This window comes from Martes martes (genome assembly GCF_963455335.1).
Source record: "Martes martes genome assembly, chromosome: 7".
Classification (NCBI taxonomy): Eukaryota; Metazoa; Chordata; class Mammalia; order Carnivora; family Mustelidae; genus Martes; species Martes martes.
The window spans coordinates 116,112,278-116,128,256 of NC_137894.1; the positions used below are offsets into that span (position 1 = coordinate 116,112,278).

The 15,979-nt window shown below is 41.9% G+C and overlaps 1 protein-coding gene across 2 annotated transcripts in view; it reads left to right on the top strand.

The window, feature by feature from the left end:
* Positions 1–15,979, top strand: part of TTC7B (tetratricopeptide repeat domain 7B) — a 248,850-nt gene that overhangs the window by 54,266 nt on the left and 178,605 nt on the right. For both annotated transcript variants that reach the window (XM_080807351.1, XM_080807352.1), the window contains exon 4: positions 9,162–9,292. In XM_080807351.1, coding sequence (XP_080663477.1) covers positions 9,162–9,292 — 131 coding nt within the window. The remainder of the gene's footprint in view (positions 1–9,161; positions 9,293–15,979) is intronic.

The following is a 15,979-nucleotide window of genomic DNA, read 5'->3' on the forward strand; positions in this document are numbered from 1 at the left end:
TGGAACATTTACCAAGATTGACTATATTCTGAGCCAGAAATAAGTTTTACAGATTAGAAGGGTTTGAGTGCATTCTTTGACCTCTGTCAAGCCTCAGGTCAGTGATTCACTAGAAAGACTTGCAGCATTCAGAAAAGCTGCGCTACTCACCAGTTTCTGTTGATCACAACAAAAGGCTACAGATTATAATATGTAAAGGGAAAAGGTGCTTATGGAGTGCCCAGTGGAACAGACCTTAATTATTCAGTGTTTAGCACCTCTAGGGGTCAGACTGATATAGTGTGGCCCAAGGTCTTCACAATAAATCACACTGCAAGCGTAACTGTCGGGTGTGGCCTAAGGCCCCAGATATACAAAGAGATTTTTATGAGGTGGGATGGTCCAGGGTCTTAGAGGGTATTCCCCAAGAGCTGCACAAGGGCTAGTCCCTTCTTGGAAACGTGCAGAGTTGGAACATCCCAAGCCTGCTTCGTGTTTTTCTGCACAGACCATAATAGAATTAGTTTAGGAATCAAGGATAGATCTTGGGAAAATGCCCAAGTATTTGGAAACGAAATAATACACTTCTTTAAAAAAATTTTTAAATTTCCATTCAATTTAATTAATATATACTGTATTATTAGTTTCAGAGGTAGAATTCAGTGATTCATCAATTGGATAGAACCCCCAGTGCTCATTCCATCAAGTGGCCTCCTTAATGCCCGTCACCCAGTTACCCCATACCCCCTCACCTTCCCTCCAGTGACCCTCAGTTTTTGCCCTATAGTTAAGAGTCTCTTATGGTTTGCCTCCCTTTTTTGGTCTTATTTTATTTCTTTTTCCCTTCCCCTATGTTCATCTGTTTTGTTTCTTAAATTACACATATGAGTGAAATCATATGGTATTTGTCTTTCTCTGACTGACTTATTTCACTTAGCATAATACCCTCTAGTTCCATCCACATTGTTGCAAATGGCAAGATTTCATTCTTTTTGATAGCTGAGTAATATGCCATTGTGTGTGGTTTTGTGTGTGTGTGTGTGTGTGTGTGTGTGTGTGAAGAAGATGTGGTGTGTATGGTATGCATACCACATTGTCTTTATGCAACATCTGTTGGTGGACAGCTGGGCTCTTTCCATATTTTGGCTCTTGTGGACATGACTGCCATAGACATTGGGGTACATGTACCCCTTCGAATCACTATGTTTGTATCCTTCGGATAAATACCTAGTAGTGCAGTTGCTGGGTTGTAGGATAGTTCTATGTTTTAACTTTTTGAGGAACCTCCATACTGTTTTCCAGAGTGGCTGCACTGCTCATTCCCATCAACAGTGTAGGAGGGTTCCCCTTTTTCCACATCCTCGCCAGCATCTGCTGTTTCCAGACTTGTTAGTTTTAGCCATTCTGACCAGTGTGAGGTGATACCTCGTTGTGGTTTTGATGCTGAGTGATGCTGAGCTATTTTTTCATGTGTCTGTTGGCCATTTGTGTCTTCTTTGGAGCAATGTATCTTCATGTCTTCTGTTCATGGATTTTTTGAAAAAAGGTTTTATTTATTTGAGAGAGAGAGAGAGAGAGAGCACAAGTGAGAGAAGGAGAGGGAGAAGCAGACTCCCCACTTAGTAGGGAGCCTGGCATGGGGCTCAATCCCAGGACCCTGAGATCATGATCTGAGCTGAAGGCAGTCACTTAACTGACCGAGCCACCCAGGTGCCCCTTGATGTTTTGTTTTTTGGGTGTTGAGTTTGATGAGTTCTTTATAGATCTTGGATACTAGCCCTTTATCTGATAAGACATTTGCAAATATCTTCTCCCATTTCATAGGTTGCCTTTTAGTTTTATTGACTTTCCTTTGCTGTGCAAAAGCTTTTTACCTTGGTGAAGTCCCAATAGTTCATTTTTGTTTTGTTTCTTTTGCCTTTGAAAACGTGTCTAGCGAGAAGTTGCTGTGGTGGAGGTCAAAGAGGTTGCTGCCTGTGTTCTCTTCTAGAATTTTGATGGATTCCTGTTTTAGGTCTTTGATCCTTGATTTACATTTAGGTCTTTCATCCATTTTGAGTTTATTTTTGTGTAGAGTGTAAGAAAGTGGTCCAATTTTTTTCTTCTGCATGGGGCTGTCCAGGTTTCCCAACACCATTTGTGGATGAGACTGTCTTTTTTCCATTGGATAGTCTTTCTTGCTTTGTCGAAGATTAGTTGACCATAGAGTGGAGGGTCCATTTTTGGGTTTCCTGTTCTGTCCCATTGATCTGTGTGTCCGTTTTTGTGCCAGTGCCATACTGTCTTGACGATGACAGCTTTGTGATATAGCTTGAAGTCTGAGATTGTGATGCCTCCAGCTTTGGTTTTCTTTTTCAACATTCCTTTGGCTATTTGGGGTCATGAATGAAAGAGGAGAAATAAAAATCATAAATAAATAATACATCTCTAGAGAAGAAATCAAAAGTTAAATTAGTATTGTGAACTGAATGAAAATAAAAACAACATATCAATATTTGTAGGATATTGCTAAAGCAGTACTTAGGGAGGAAATTTTTTTAAAGATTTTATTTATTTATTTGTCAGAGAGAGAGCACAAGCAGGCAGAGCGACAGGCAGAGGCAGAGAGAGAAGCAGGGTCCCCACTGAGCAGGGAGCCCAATGTGGGACTTGATCCCAGGATCCTGGGATCATGACCTGAGTCGAAGGCAGCAGCTTAACCAACTGAGCCACCCAGGCTCCCCTAGGGAGGAATTTTTGATTAATTGCTTATATTAGGAAAGAAAAAAGGTCTTAGACTTATACTTTAGCATCCACCTTAAGAAACTAGAAAAGGAAGAGTAAGTCAAATCCAGTGTATGCAGAAGAAAGGAAATAATACAAATTAGAGCATAAATAAATGAAATAGAAAACAGGGAAGCAATAGAGAAAAATTGGAAAAACCAAAATCAATGAAATCAAAAGATCTTTAATGAGAGTTTCAATAAAACTGATAAACCATTAGCCAGACTGTTCAGGATAAAAAGAGAGAACACAAGTTGCCTAAATCAGGGATAAGACAGTTGCCATCATTAGAGATTCTATAGATATTAAAGGGAGCAGGGAATATTATAAAAAAACACTCTGTCAATAAATTTGACAACTTAGAAGAAATGGACAAACTACTCAAAAAATATAAACTACCACAGCTCACTTAAGAAGAAAGAGATCATCCAAACAACCCTATATCAAAGACATTGAATTTATGGTTAAAGAGCTTCCCACAAAGAAAACTCTAGGTCCAGATGGCTTTCCTGGTAAATTCTACCAAAAACATAAGAAAAAAATAAAAATTCTACACCAACTCCTCCTGAAAATTGAAGAGGAGGGAATATTTCTCAAGTCATTTTATGAAGTTAGCATTTACACAAATACCAAAACCATTACAGGAAAACTATGGACAAATATTCTTCATGCACATAGATGAAAAACATTTTAAGGAAAAATTTAACAAATCAAATCTGACAATATTAAAAAGAATAATGCATCATAATAAATGGGGTTTATCTCAGGACAGAAAGTTTGTTTTTAATATTTGAAAATCAGTGTAATTCACCAGATTAAAAAACTAAAAGAGAAAAAGCCATGTGATTATCTCGATGGACAAAGAAAAAGGATTTGAGAAAATCCAGCATCCATTCTTGATATAAACTCGTACAAATTGGTGTAGAAGAGCTCTTCCTCGACCCAAGAAAGGACAACTGTGAAACACTGACAGTGAACATCAAACCTAATGGTGAAAGACTGAGTGCTTTCTCCCTAAATAGGAATGAGATAAGGATGTTGCCCTCACGAGTACATTCAGCTGGAGGTTCTTGGGTAATAAGGCATGAGGCGATACATGGAAATAAAAGGCATCCGGATTAGAAAGGATGAAGCAAACCTGCCTGTATTTGCAAACAGCATGATGGTTTGTGTAGAAATTCTAGGGAATCCGCAAAAATGGGTGGTAGAACTAACAAGTAAATTTAGCAAGGTTACAGAATTCAAGACTGGTATTCAAGAATCTATTGTGGTTTTTTTTTAAGGATTTATTTATTTATCTTTGGGGTGGAGGGGCAGAAGGAGAGGGTGAATTTCCAGCCGACTCCCTGCTGAGTGAGGAGCCTGATGTGAAGCTCCATCCCATAACCATGAAATCATGACCTGAACCAAAATCAAGAGTCAGACACTTAACCTCCTGAGCCTCCCAGGCAGCGCAGAAATCTATAGCAATGAACAAAAGGAAATTGAAATTGAAACAATACTGTTTACAACACCATAGTAAATACTAAATACTTAAGGGTAAATCTGAGAAAATGTTCGCAAGGCATGTACACTGAAAACTACAAATCATTGTCAAGAGATGTTAAAGACCCACATAAATGAAGAGACATGTTGTGATCATGGGTTGGAAAACTCAATATGGTTAAGATGCCAGTTCTCCCCAAATTGGTCTATAAATTCAACATCATCTCAATCAAAATCCCAGCTAACTTAAAAATATATATATTGACAAGCAGATTTTATATGGAAATGTAGAAGACTAAGATTAGCCAAGAAAATTGATTAATGAGAACACAATTGGAACACTAACACTACTTTCAAGATTTATAAAGTTACGGGAGTCAAGACAGGGTGATGTTGGCATAAATATAGACAAATGGCTCATTGGCACAACAAAGAGAGTCCAGGAAAGACTGTACCCATCTGATTTTTCACAAAAGTACAAAGGCAAATCTTTGGTAAGTGGTACCAGCATACTTGGCTATCTATCTGTAAAGAAGTAAATGCTGATCTCTACCGCAACATGTACAAAGATTATTTTTAAATGGATCATAGACCTAAATGCAAAACCTAACCCTATAAAAGTTTTACAAGAACATATAAGAAAAAAAAATCTTTGTAACGTCAGGCTGGGCAAAGATTTCTTAGATATGAAACCCAAAGCACAATTTGGAGGAGAAAATATTGACAAATTTGACTTCATCAAAATTTAAGATTTCTCTTCTTCAAAAGACATGTTAAGAGAATGACAAAACTTCATAGCTGAGAGAAAATATTAGCAAATCACATATCTGGTAGAAAACTTATATTCACAATATATTAAGAACTCTCAAAACTCAGTAATAAGAAAACAAACAACCCAATAAAAATGGATACAAGATTAATTAAAAAAAAAAGATACAAGATTTTAATGGACATTTCACCAAAAAAGATACTTGGATAACAAATAAGCACATGAAAGGTTGGACAGTATCATTAGTCATTATGGAAATGCCCGTCAAAACCACAATGAGATGCTACTTCACACCCATCAGGACGGCTATGGTAAAACAGACAACAATGAGTGTCAGCCAGCATGTGGAGAAACTGGAAACTACCCCTCCCCCCCCACTGTAATCTGCTGGTGGGGATAGTAAGATGGTATTGCCACTTCGGAAAACAATTTGGTATTTCTTAAATATTAAAAATAAATGTATTATCTGATCCAGTAATTCCAGTTCTAAGTATATACCCATTAAAAGAATTAAAAACATGTCCCCACAAAAAGTTATGCATGGGTGTTCATGGCAGCATTATTCATAGTAGCCAAAAAGTGGCAACAATCCAAACGTCCATTAGTGGCAAATGGGGAGATTCAATGCAGTCTATCCAAACAGGAGTATAAAGAAATGGAGTACTGCTATAATTTGGATGCACATTGGAAACATTATACTAAGTGAAAGAAGCTAGACACAAAAGGCCACATATTCTATGATTCTGTTTTGATGAAATGTCCAGAGAAGGTAAAAATATGGAAATAGAAAGCAAATTAGTGGTTGCCTGAAGCAGGGGTGTGAATAAGGATTGACTTTTTGGGGCAGAAAGGATCATTTGGGAATGATGGGCATGTTCTCCAACTGCACTGTGTTGATGGTTGCACAGCTCTGGGTTTATTAAAAGTTCTGAGGGTGTGCTCAGAGCAGGGGGCCTGAAGAAATGGCCCCTCTGTTTACAACACACCCAACAGGAATCTGGGTTCATTGTGACAAGGAGCACAAAATTTGTGGCCTTCCTATGAACAAATACCCTACATGTGTCACAAAATAAAAATAAAATCTAGGTTGTTGAATTGTACTTAAACCAGTGAAATTTATGGCATATAAATTATCCCTCAATAGAGCTATTTAAAATAAAATGGTGTACGGTAATCAGAACAGCATAATATTGAGGAAAGAATAGACAAAGAAATGAATGGAACAGAACAGAGAGGCCAGGAATATACCCTTTCAATTATAGTCAACTGATTTTTGACAAAGGTGCAAAGGCAATTCAATAGGGGAAAAGATAGTTTCTCTAACAAATGGTGCTGGGCACAACTGGACATTCACATGCAAAAGACATAAATCTAGACACAAACCTTAGACCTTTCACCAACGTTAACTTAGAATGGATTGTAGCCCTAAGTGTAAGATGCAAAACTGTAAAACTTTTAGAACACAGGAGAAAGTCTAGGTGACATTGGGTGTGGCAGTGGGGTTTTAGATACCATTCCAAGATGACTGGATCCATGAAAGAGGAAATTGACAGTGTAGACTGTGTTTAAACCAAAAATTCTCGTTCTGTGAAAGACACTGTTCAGAGAATGAAAAGACAAGTCATAGAGTGGAAGGAGATAGTTGCAAATACATAAAATATCTGCTAAATGATTTGTATCCAAAATACACAAAGAACTCTTAAAATTCAGCAATAAGAAAACAAACAGCTTAATTGAAAAAAGGGCCAAAGATCCCAACCAGCCACTTCACCAAAGAAGATATACGGATGGAAAATAAGCATCAGAAAAGTGCTCCGCATCATATGTCTTTAGAGAATTGCAAATTACAACAACAAGGGGACACTACTACACACCTATTAGAGTGACTGAAACTGGGGTGCTGGGTGGCTCAAGTGATGATCCCAGGGTCCTGGGATCGAGCCCCATGTTGGACTCCCTGCTCAGCAGGGAGTCTGCTTCTCCCTCTCCCTCTGCCCCCCTGTGCTCGCTCACTCATGTTCTAGCTCAAATAAATAAATAAAATCTTTTAAAAAAAAATGAATGACTAAAATCCAAAAAAACTGATAACACCAAATGCTGACAAAGATGCTGAGCAACAGTTAGTCTCATTCATTGCTGGCAAGAATGCAGAATGGTACAGCCACCCTGGAAGACATTTGGACAGTTTCTTACAAAGCTAAATATAATATTGTTTCAAAGCTATTCATAAGGTATATTTATTTCACTTTTTCTTACGAAGTCTCACTCCTGGTATTTACGTACTTGACTTGAAGTCTATACTCACACAATAACCTGCACATGAAGGTTTATAGCTGCTTTATTCATAATTGCCACAACTTGGAATCAACCAAGTTGCCTTTCAATGGATTAATGAATAAATGGGATATTATGTAGGGACAAAAAGAAGTGATCGGGCCACAGAAAGATGTGGAGGGACTTTAAATGTTAAGTGAAAGGAGTGAAAGAAGCCAGTGTGAAAAGACTGCATACTGCATAATTGCAACTGTGTGACATTCTGCACAAGGCAAGACCATCAAGACAGTGGAAAGATGAGTGATGGCCAGGGGTTCAGGAAGAGGCGGGTAGAGGTGACTAGAGGGTAAGGGACCTTTTTAGGGCAGTGAATTTATCCATCTGATGCTGTAATGGTGGACACACGACATTATGAATTTGTTAAAATTCATGAACTATAGAATACCGTGAATCCTAAAGTGGTTTAAGTATGGACTATAGTTAAAAAAAAAATAAGACTAAATAAATATGAACAAAAGAATCATCATGATGCAACACTGAAAAAAATGTTTTGCTTGTTATATGCCAATTCTACCTCCATAACAGCTGTCAAGAAAATGACAGAATCTTTGAGCCGTACCTTCTGTGACAGACCGGGTAACCTCTGAGATCCCAGGCACGTGGTCCGTGGTTGTTGGCTCCTTGTGAGCGGAAGCAGTTTCTCCTCCTTCTGGTTCTGCAGAACCATCTCTCGTGGCCTTTTACAGCCTGGAGGGACAATCACTATTTGACAGGAGCAGCTTGGAAGAGGCCATTCTGGAAATGATGGTGCATGAACCCATGGGTCATTTGCTGGTGCTTAATGCATCGGGGGCCCTGTCCAGAGTGGCGTCTGCTCTGAAAGTCAGCAGCTAACTGGTGGGTGTTGTTTGGCAGGTCAGAGACCTGAGTTCTGAGTCCTGTTGTGTCCTTACCTGGCTGCCAGGTTTGGGGCAAGTCACTTACTTTCCCATGGCCCATCTCAGCTTCTTTGTACAGGGAGTGGGTTTTCTGGGGGGAATTTCCCTGATGTCTTCCAGTTCCAGACCCCATTTCTGTCAATATCAAACCTTCTCCCACACTTTGGCCTGGAGCGGAATGTGTGTCTTGTGTGTATACATGTGCCCCGGGGCACTTGGAACAGCAGAAGCCCTTTCGTGTGAAGGCATCAGACGCCCTCCCTGCAGCATGCCCTCTCTTCACCCTGGGTTGTGCGTAGACACCCGGGGCCTGGCTTGCTCCAGGCTGGTGGCCCAAGGCAGGCCCAGAGATTGGGGGCGGTTCAGGCACCTGCTGCTCCTCCCGGTAGTGTGTTCTTTCATCCCTTTGTGCCTTCATACATGCCAACCCTGAGCTCTCTCTCAGCAAAGAGGATCTCCTTCATCTCCAAAGAAGTGCCCAAAGCAGTTCTGGTATTTTCTTAGCCCACAACTGAGTTGTGGTCTGTGATGTTATTGTGACTCCAAAATTCTAAGGCTCTGAGTTGGAAGATTTTCCTAGTGACTGAGACCCCAAGAGTATTTAACAATTTTTTTTATGTTGAATGAGTTAAGTGGACATTTTGGGTTAGAAGATGTTCTTCAGTTAGTATTATGCTGTGAGCTTACCTTTGCTTACTTCAAGGACCTTGGGACAACTTGACTGAGAAGCTCCATGAGGTCTGAATGGGGTCATGGTGAAGTAACTGATCAGGTTCTCAACCTGGATGTCAAGGTCATGTGTCCTTAACGAGGGAGGGTAAAGGACAGAGAACCTGTTTCTTCTGACAGTTTGTCATATCCTGGAACTGTTTTCTGGCCCTCTAGGGCAATATTGAAAAATTAAGCTCCATGAAAAACAACTCAGCCAGGTTTTGTATGTTTGATTTTTTTAGGACTTTGTTTAGAGAAGTTGCCTGTTTCCTCTTCTACCAGTAACCTCCATGTGGACCGGGAACAGGATGTCATCACCTGTTACGAGAAAGCAGGGGACATTGCACTCCTGTACCTCCAAGAGATAGAAAGGGTAAGTGAGGACCAAGTGTTTCTTCCAGTTGATAATTTTTTAAAAATTTCAAATCAGACTATAGAGAGCTGCGATCGATCTCTGGAAAACCTTCAACACATCTGCCTCTGGGTGCAAAGCTTGACTTCTGTTTCAGTGCAAAAGAGATGGTGGCAACGGTGGGACCTTGTGAAGAGTATTTGGGAAGCATTTAACATCCTCAGAGCAGCAATGACAGTGTGCCCCCAGGCTGGTCAGTCATTCGTGTGCTCCTGGTACACAGTGGGCTGCCTTCATTTGTACTCACGGGGACGAGATGCCAACAGAACGTACCTCCAGGGTTTGGGAGGAGGCTTTACCTCAGTAGTTACGCGAAAGAAAGTTACTGCTGGGGCCTCCCAGCTGACCTGCTTGGAGTGAGTGTGTATCCTCTGAGACAGTCTGGGGTGGTTTCCTCCCAGCAGTCAGTGGTTGCCTGTAGTGGGGAATGAAACCAGCAGCTGACAGGGGGGCCACCCGAGCAGACATGGAGCAGGAGGCCCTGAGCCCACACACTCGGGCGGAGGAGGTTGGAGACTTGTCCGCTCTGAGCTTGTCTCTTCAGAAGGATAGCTGCCTTTTAGCTTTGCTCTTTACTGTTCCTTCATCTCAGCCTCAATTTTACCATCTGTGAAAAGAGCAGAATAGTTTCTACCCCGTGCAGTTCTGGTGGGGATTATAAAAGATCATGTAAATGAAGGGACTTAGCCCAGATGCAGAAACCCTGGATTCTTAGTGAATGTCACTTATTTATTTCTTTTTCTTTTTTTTACTAATAACAACTGGTTCTAGTCATTTCTGCTCCCAGCAGAGTTTCCTGACATTCTTACCAAGGCTTGCCACTGAGATTCCCCCCTTTCTGCCCAGAGACGTGTCCTATGAGATTATTTGAAAAGATGAGAAATCCTGTGAGACTTTGAAAATGATCCAAGGCTTATTTCCCATCAATTTTTTGGGTTCTCTGTTTCCCTGAGGATTAGAATGGGGAGGGGCTACCAAAGTCTGGTTAGCTTTGTTCCGTTGTCAGTGTACGGACTGACAGTCTTCTCCTAGTGTGTTGATGTGTGTGACAAGGATCAGAATTGCTTTGTAAGGGGCAGGCAGTGCAGGTGAGCACCACAGAGAGGGGGAGGGGAGAATGATGGGACCAGCTTGGAACCTGGCCAACACCAGCATGGGTTCTAAATCAGGGGTCGTGATGTCTGGGAACTCAGGAAGATCCTTGACCGTCTTGCCAAAATGTTCTATCAGAAAGCTGCTGTGAGAAAGGAATTTTTTTGGTTATTCAGAATTTGTGGTATGATCTTTAGAGAAATGATTGTGCAGCCTGCTTTGAAAATCCACACTGTCTTTACCATATGCCTCCTTGCTAGCCAGTGCTTGGAAGGGGAGAAGCTGTTCTTGTTGACCCCACAGCCCTTTTGCCCCGTAGGGGCCCTTGCTTTGCACCTTACTCTCCAACAGTTGTTACAGACCTGTCCTCTCGGGGCTGCCTTCTCCTGGCTGGCAGAGAGGAGGCGCGTCTGTTACACGTGTGTTTAATGACACGGGGATTGGCAGATCTGGATGTACTTCCTGTTGTGTTCATGTGTAACCACCTCCTCACTGTTGGGTTCTCTGGCCAGACCATCGAGGAGGAGACTTGCATAATCATAGCATTTTTTAAAAATGATTGATTGATTGATTTTGGAGAGAGAGAGAGAGAGGGAGAGCGCATGAGGAGGAGGGGCAGAGGGAGAGGGGGAGAGAGAATCTCAAGCAGACTCCACACTGAGCACAGAGCCTGATGCGCGGCTCGATCTCACAACTCTTGACATCGTGATCTGAATGGAAATCAAGAGTCGGACACTTAACCAACTGCGCCACCCATGTACCCCTGATCATAGCATTTAAAAGAGATTTTTGTGTGCAGTTTTGGGGAGACAGTGTCAGAGGATGTCAGATTTAAAGATGAAATGGAGGCCCAGACAGGGAGGACATACAGAAGTTAGGACCAAAGCTAGGACTAGAGCTCTTCTGACACTGAGTTCAGGGCCCACTCATGTCATTATTCCAGGCCACTGCACACAAGTGCACACTTTGTTGTTTCCCACACCCTTACCTGCAGAAAGCGCTCCCTGTGGCCAAGTGAGCCATTGCTCTTGGTAGCGTGAGGAAGCTTCCTCAGGCTTGGGTACAGTCCTAGGGGGTAGAGATGATTTTCACATTTCTGGCTCCGATTTTCCAGTGTTAGTTTTCCTTTATGGGAAACCACTTCAGGCCTCCCCAGGTCCAGCAAGCTGGGATATTAGTACTGGGAGAGACTAGTTGAACCAAGTATCTGTTTTGACTGTAGTAAGTGCTCAAGAAGCCATTTGTTGATTCATGGGAAGTCTAAGAGAAAAACCACCTTCCTTAAGTGACTGCTGGGCTTGGTGGACGTTCAAGGTCTTTATGAGGCAAGATGGGGGGATGCTATGTAGAAGATACCACCTTGACATTTTTTTTTTAAATTTGAACCTAAAATAACTTTTAAGAATTATGCTAAATTAAAAACAGAAGTGTGGGGCACCTGGGTGGCTCAGTTGGTTAAACAACTGCCTTCAGCTCAGGTCATGATCCCAGGGTCCTGGGATCGAGCCCTGCATCAGGCTCCTTGCTCAGTGGGGGGCCTGCTTCTCCCTCTCTCTCTACTGCTCCCTGTGCCTGTGCACCACTGCTGTCTCTCTGTCAAATAAATAAACCAAATAAATAAATAAATAAATAAATAAAAACAGAAATGTTAGGGAAATAGAATCTGAAAGAAGTAATGAACTGGGACAAGCCTAGGTAAATAATGCTTTGTTTTTCTGGGTAGGCAAGCCTTGTATCTAGAAAATCCCACACACTCTGTTCCTTTATGGGTTCTGCTGGGCACAGGCCATTGCTCATTGGTTTCCCTCCATTTCCTAGCCATTCCATAGTGAAGAAACTTCTGTTGGCCAGGACCTTTGGCATTTTATTTATTAGTATTGGTTCTTCACTTCATTCACTAGCAAGAAAAAAATCGGGGAAGGATTTTTGACGACAGATTAGGTTAGTATTTTCTCATGATCTGAAGCCACAAAATCATGTTTCTGAGGCAGCCCCGTTCTCTGAATAGTGGAGATGTTTGATGATAGATTTGTTTGCTACCTGAAGGACAATAACTCTTCAGAGAGGGGGAGACCCGGGCTGACCCTTGAGGCAGCTAACTTAAGCTGTGAGAGGGAGCAGAGCACTGTGGTAGAGTGACGGCCAGTGTCAAGATCCTGGATTTGCCACCTTTTAGCTGTGGGACTTCGGGTCAGTTACTCAGCCTCTCTGTGCCACCACATGATCCTCATCTGTAAAGTAGCAGTAGTGACTGCTATCAGGCTATGGTGAGGATAGAGTGGCTTAATTAACGTACTTCCTGGTACGTGGTTAGTAACAGTTAAATGTTAGCTTTGTTGTCATGTTCTGTACCTGTGTCACCTGCCAGTGGACTCTTTCCTCATCTTAGAAGATTTCAGATAGGTAGAACATTAGGAACATGCTGTTTCATTAAAAATGTTAAATATATATTTTTTAAGATTTCATTTATTTATTTGACAGAGAGATCACAGGTAGGCAGAGAGGCCGGCAGAGAGAGAGATGGGGAAGAAGGCTCCCGCTGAGCAGAGAGCCTGATGTGGGGCTCGATTCCAGGACCCAGGGATCATGACCTGAGCCGAAGGCAGAGGCTTTAACCCGCTAAGCCACCCGCGCGCCCCCCCAGTGTTAAATAATTTTTAACAGGATATTTACAGGGTAATTTTTCTCGGGAGAACTTGGTTTTCCCTCTCTTGTGCAGAAGCTGATGGGACAGCATCTTCCCCCCACTGGAGTCTCCATGTCATATCTGGGCTCTGGGCTTCTGTTTACCCCCTGACTGTCCGACCTTGGTTGGGTCGTGTATTTCTGTGTGCTGCAGCTTCCTGTTCTCATGGGGGGGCTAATATTGCCTGATTTGTCTGGGGCTAGAGAACTCGTGAGCCAGCTGCCATAGGAAATTTCCATGTGTTCTTGTCCCCCCCACCTCTGTCTGAAGGTGGAGGCAGGGCCAAAGAATATTTGAATACACGAATTTGAATATTTGAAATATTTGAAATATTTCAAATATTTGAAAATTTGAATACACGAAAGCAGGGCAATTAACTATTTATTTAGTGTTGTTCTTGTTCTATTAGGGTTTTAGAACCATCTAATTTTCTCTGGTAGTTTGTTCTCTGAAGGGGAATAAAAGATACTTCCAAAATTGTGCATAAACAACAACTTAATCAGACAAATTGAGTTAGATTAGAAATGACAGAGGCTGTCCTTGATTTGTTTCTCTTCAGATGGTGGCGTCATGCCAACGGTAAATAAAGTTACCTGCCCCACAAGGAGCTTCTCGTGGTGCCGTGATAGGAATAACGATGACTTCACTCTTGAATATCATACTCTGAGCCCTGCTTTTGGCAAATGAAATCATCCCGTCTCTGTCCTTGGCAGGCAGCAGCCAACCAGCTGCTTATGGCTGTCCTGAGCAGACGCCCTGCCAGGCTGGAACTTCACCTTCTGCCGACAGTTCACTTCTTCACACCCTATTTTAGAGAAGTGAACGCTAAATGATGGGCTACCAATCGACTTTTGACGGGCAGTTTTAGGGCTAAAGTTTTGAGGAGAAACAGGTGGTCCCCAAATATTGCCAGACCCCACCGGAATTCCTCTGTTCTTCGGGGAGTAGCTCCCTGGTGAGCATAGCCAGGCCCTGGCCTCCTTTCCTCCTCGCTGTTGGGGGGACTTGCAGCCACAGAGCTGAGGTGCCAGACTTGGTGGTGGGTGAGATTCAGGTGCATCTTGAATTTGAATGAGACGTCCCAGGAGAAGTGCTCGGTGCTGCTGATGGCAGAGGTGGGGTGTGACTCTGGGGCTCCACGTAGCCATGTTTTGGGCTTTCATGTACGAGACAAAATAAAGGCAAAGATTCTGCCATCCATGCCCTTTCCATTCCCTCCCTCTCCACTCGAGCCAAAGCGGCAGGGACCAGGTTCTTCCTTGAAGAAATGTCAAGCCAGCGACCAGCCAGTAAATGTGCTCTGACTCCAGGCCTGCCATCTGACTGACTGGGATGGGAGGCCACATGCACTTGAAACTGAGTTAGAAAAGTCTGAAAACCAGAAAAGACCAGTAGCTTCTTTTAATTTTCATACATTCTTGGTTAGTCTTTGTCCTCATAATCTTTTTTTTTTTTTAAGATTTTTTTATTTATTTATTTGATAGGCAGAGGCAGGCAGAGAGAGAGAGAGAGGTGGAAGCAGGCTCCCCGCTGAGCAGAGAGCCCAATGTGGGGCTCGATCCTAGGACCCTGGGATCACGACCCGAGCCGAAGGCAGAGGCCTTAACCCACTGAGCCACCAGGTGCCCCTGTCCTCATAATCTTATAGCATTAAAGAGTGTTGTCTGTCTTTTTTCACTCAACATTATGTCAACACTTGAAAATGTTTTCATGGAGATACACTATTTCATCAAGTACATGGCCTCTATGATATAATTACCTTATTGTTGGGTCCGACCTGTTGTAAATAATGCTGATGTTGCCTTCCTTCGGGTAACTCTCCCCTTGCTGTCATTGTTTCCCAAGGGCAGATTCCCACAAGTGGAGGTATTTTTGACATTCTCTTCAACTACATACATATTGTGTCCCGTTTGCTTGCTACGAGTCATACCAACATCTCCCTTTGGCGCGATACAGGGGGATAGTGGTCACTTTGCACTCTTGACGGGGTTGCTATTATGTAAATGTTATTTTGCTGGTTTGCTAGGTGACAGTGGTACCTTGCTTGCAACTTTGGTTTGCATTTCTTTGACTATCAGTCAGGGTGAATTTTTTTCCCCATCTGTTTGCTTATGGGTTATATCTCATTTCTTTTTGAATTACAGCATTCTTGAGATAGAATTCACATACCATACAAATCACCCATTTAAAGTACACAATTCAATACTTTTTAATATATTTAGAGTCATACAACCATCACCAATATTTAATTCCAGAACAGTTTTGTTGCCCCAAAAAGAAACCCTGTCCCACTAGCACTCACTCTCCATTTACCTCTGATCTCTCCCAGTCTGAACAGATTTGTGTATTCTCGACATTTTATACAAATAAAGCCATGCATCATGGGGTCTTTTATGACTGGCTCCTTCGGCATGTCCTAATGCTGCATTTCTTTCTACTGACAAATAATATGCGATTTTATGGATATGCTACATTGGGTATAATTATCCACTCATCATTTATCATTTGGGTTGCTTCCACCTTTGGGCTCTTATAATAAGGCTTCAACAAACATTCATATACAAGATTCTGCATGGACAATGCTTTCATTTTTCTTGGGTATATACCTAGGAGTGGAATTGCTGGGTCATATGGTAACTTTATGTTATATTCCATTCTTGTCTGTGTATGCTTTCTGTCCAGTTTTTGGATGAAGTCATTGACAATTTGAATAAAGTCTACATCATAAATATGTTAACTCTTTAATCACATTTGCTCTGAGTATTTTCTCAGTCACTAAATTTCCATTTTTAAGTTGCTCATATGTTTAAAATCTGTATATAGTTTATTTAACCTGATTTTTTTTACATTTATTTCATTGTTTTAAAGCT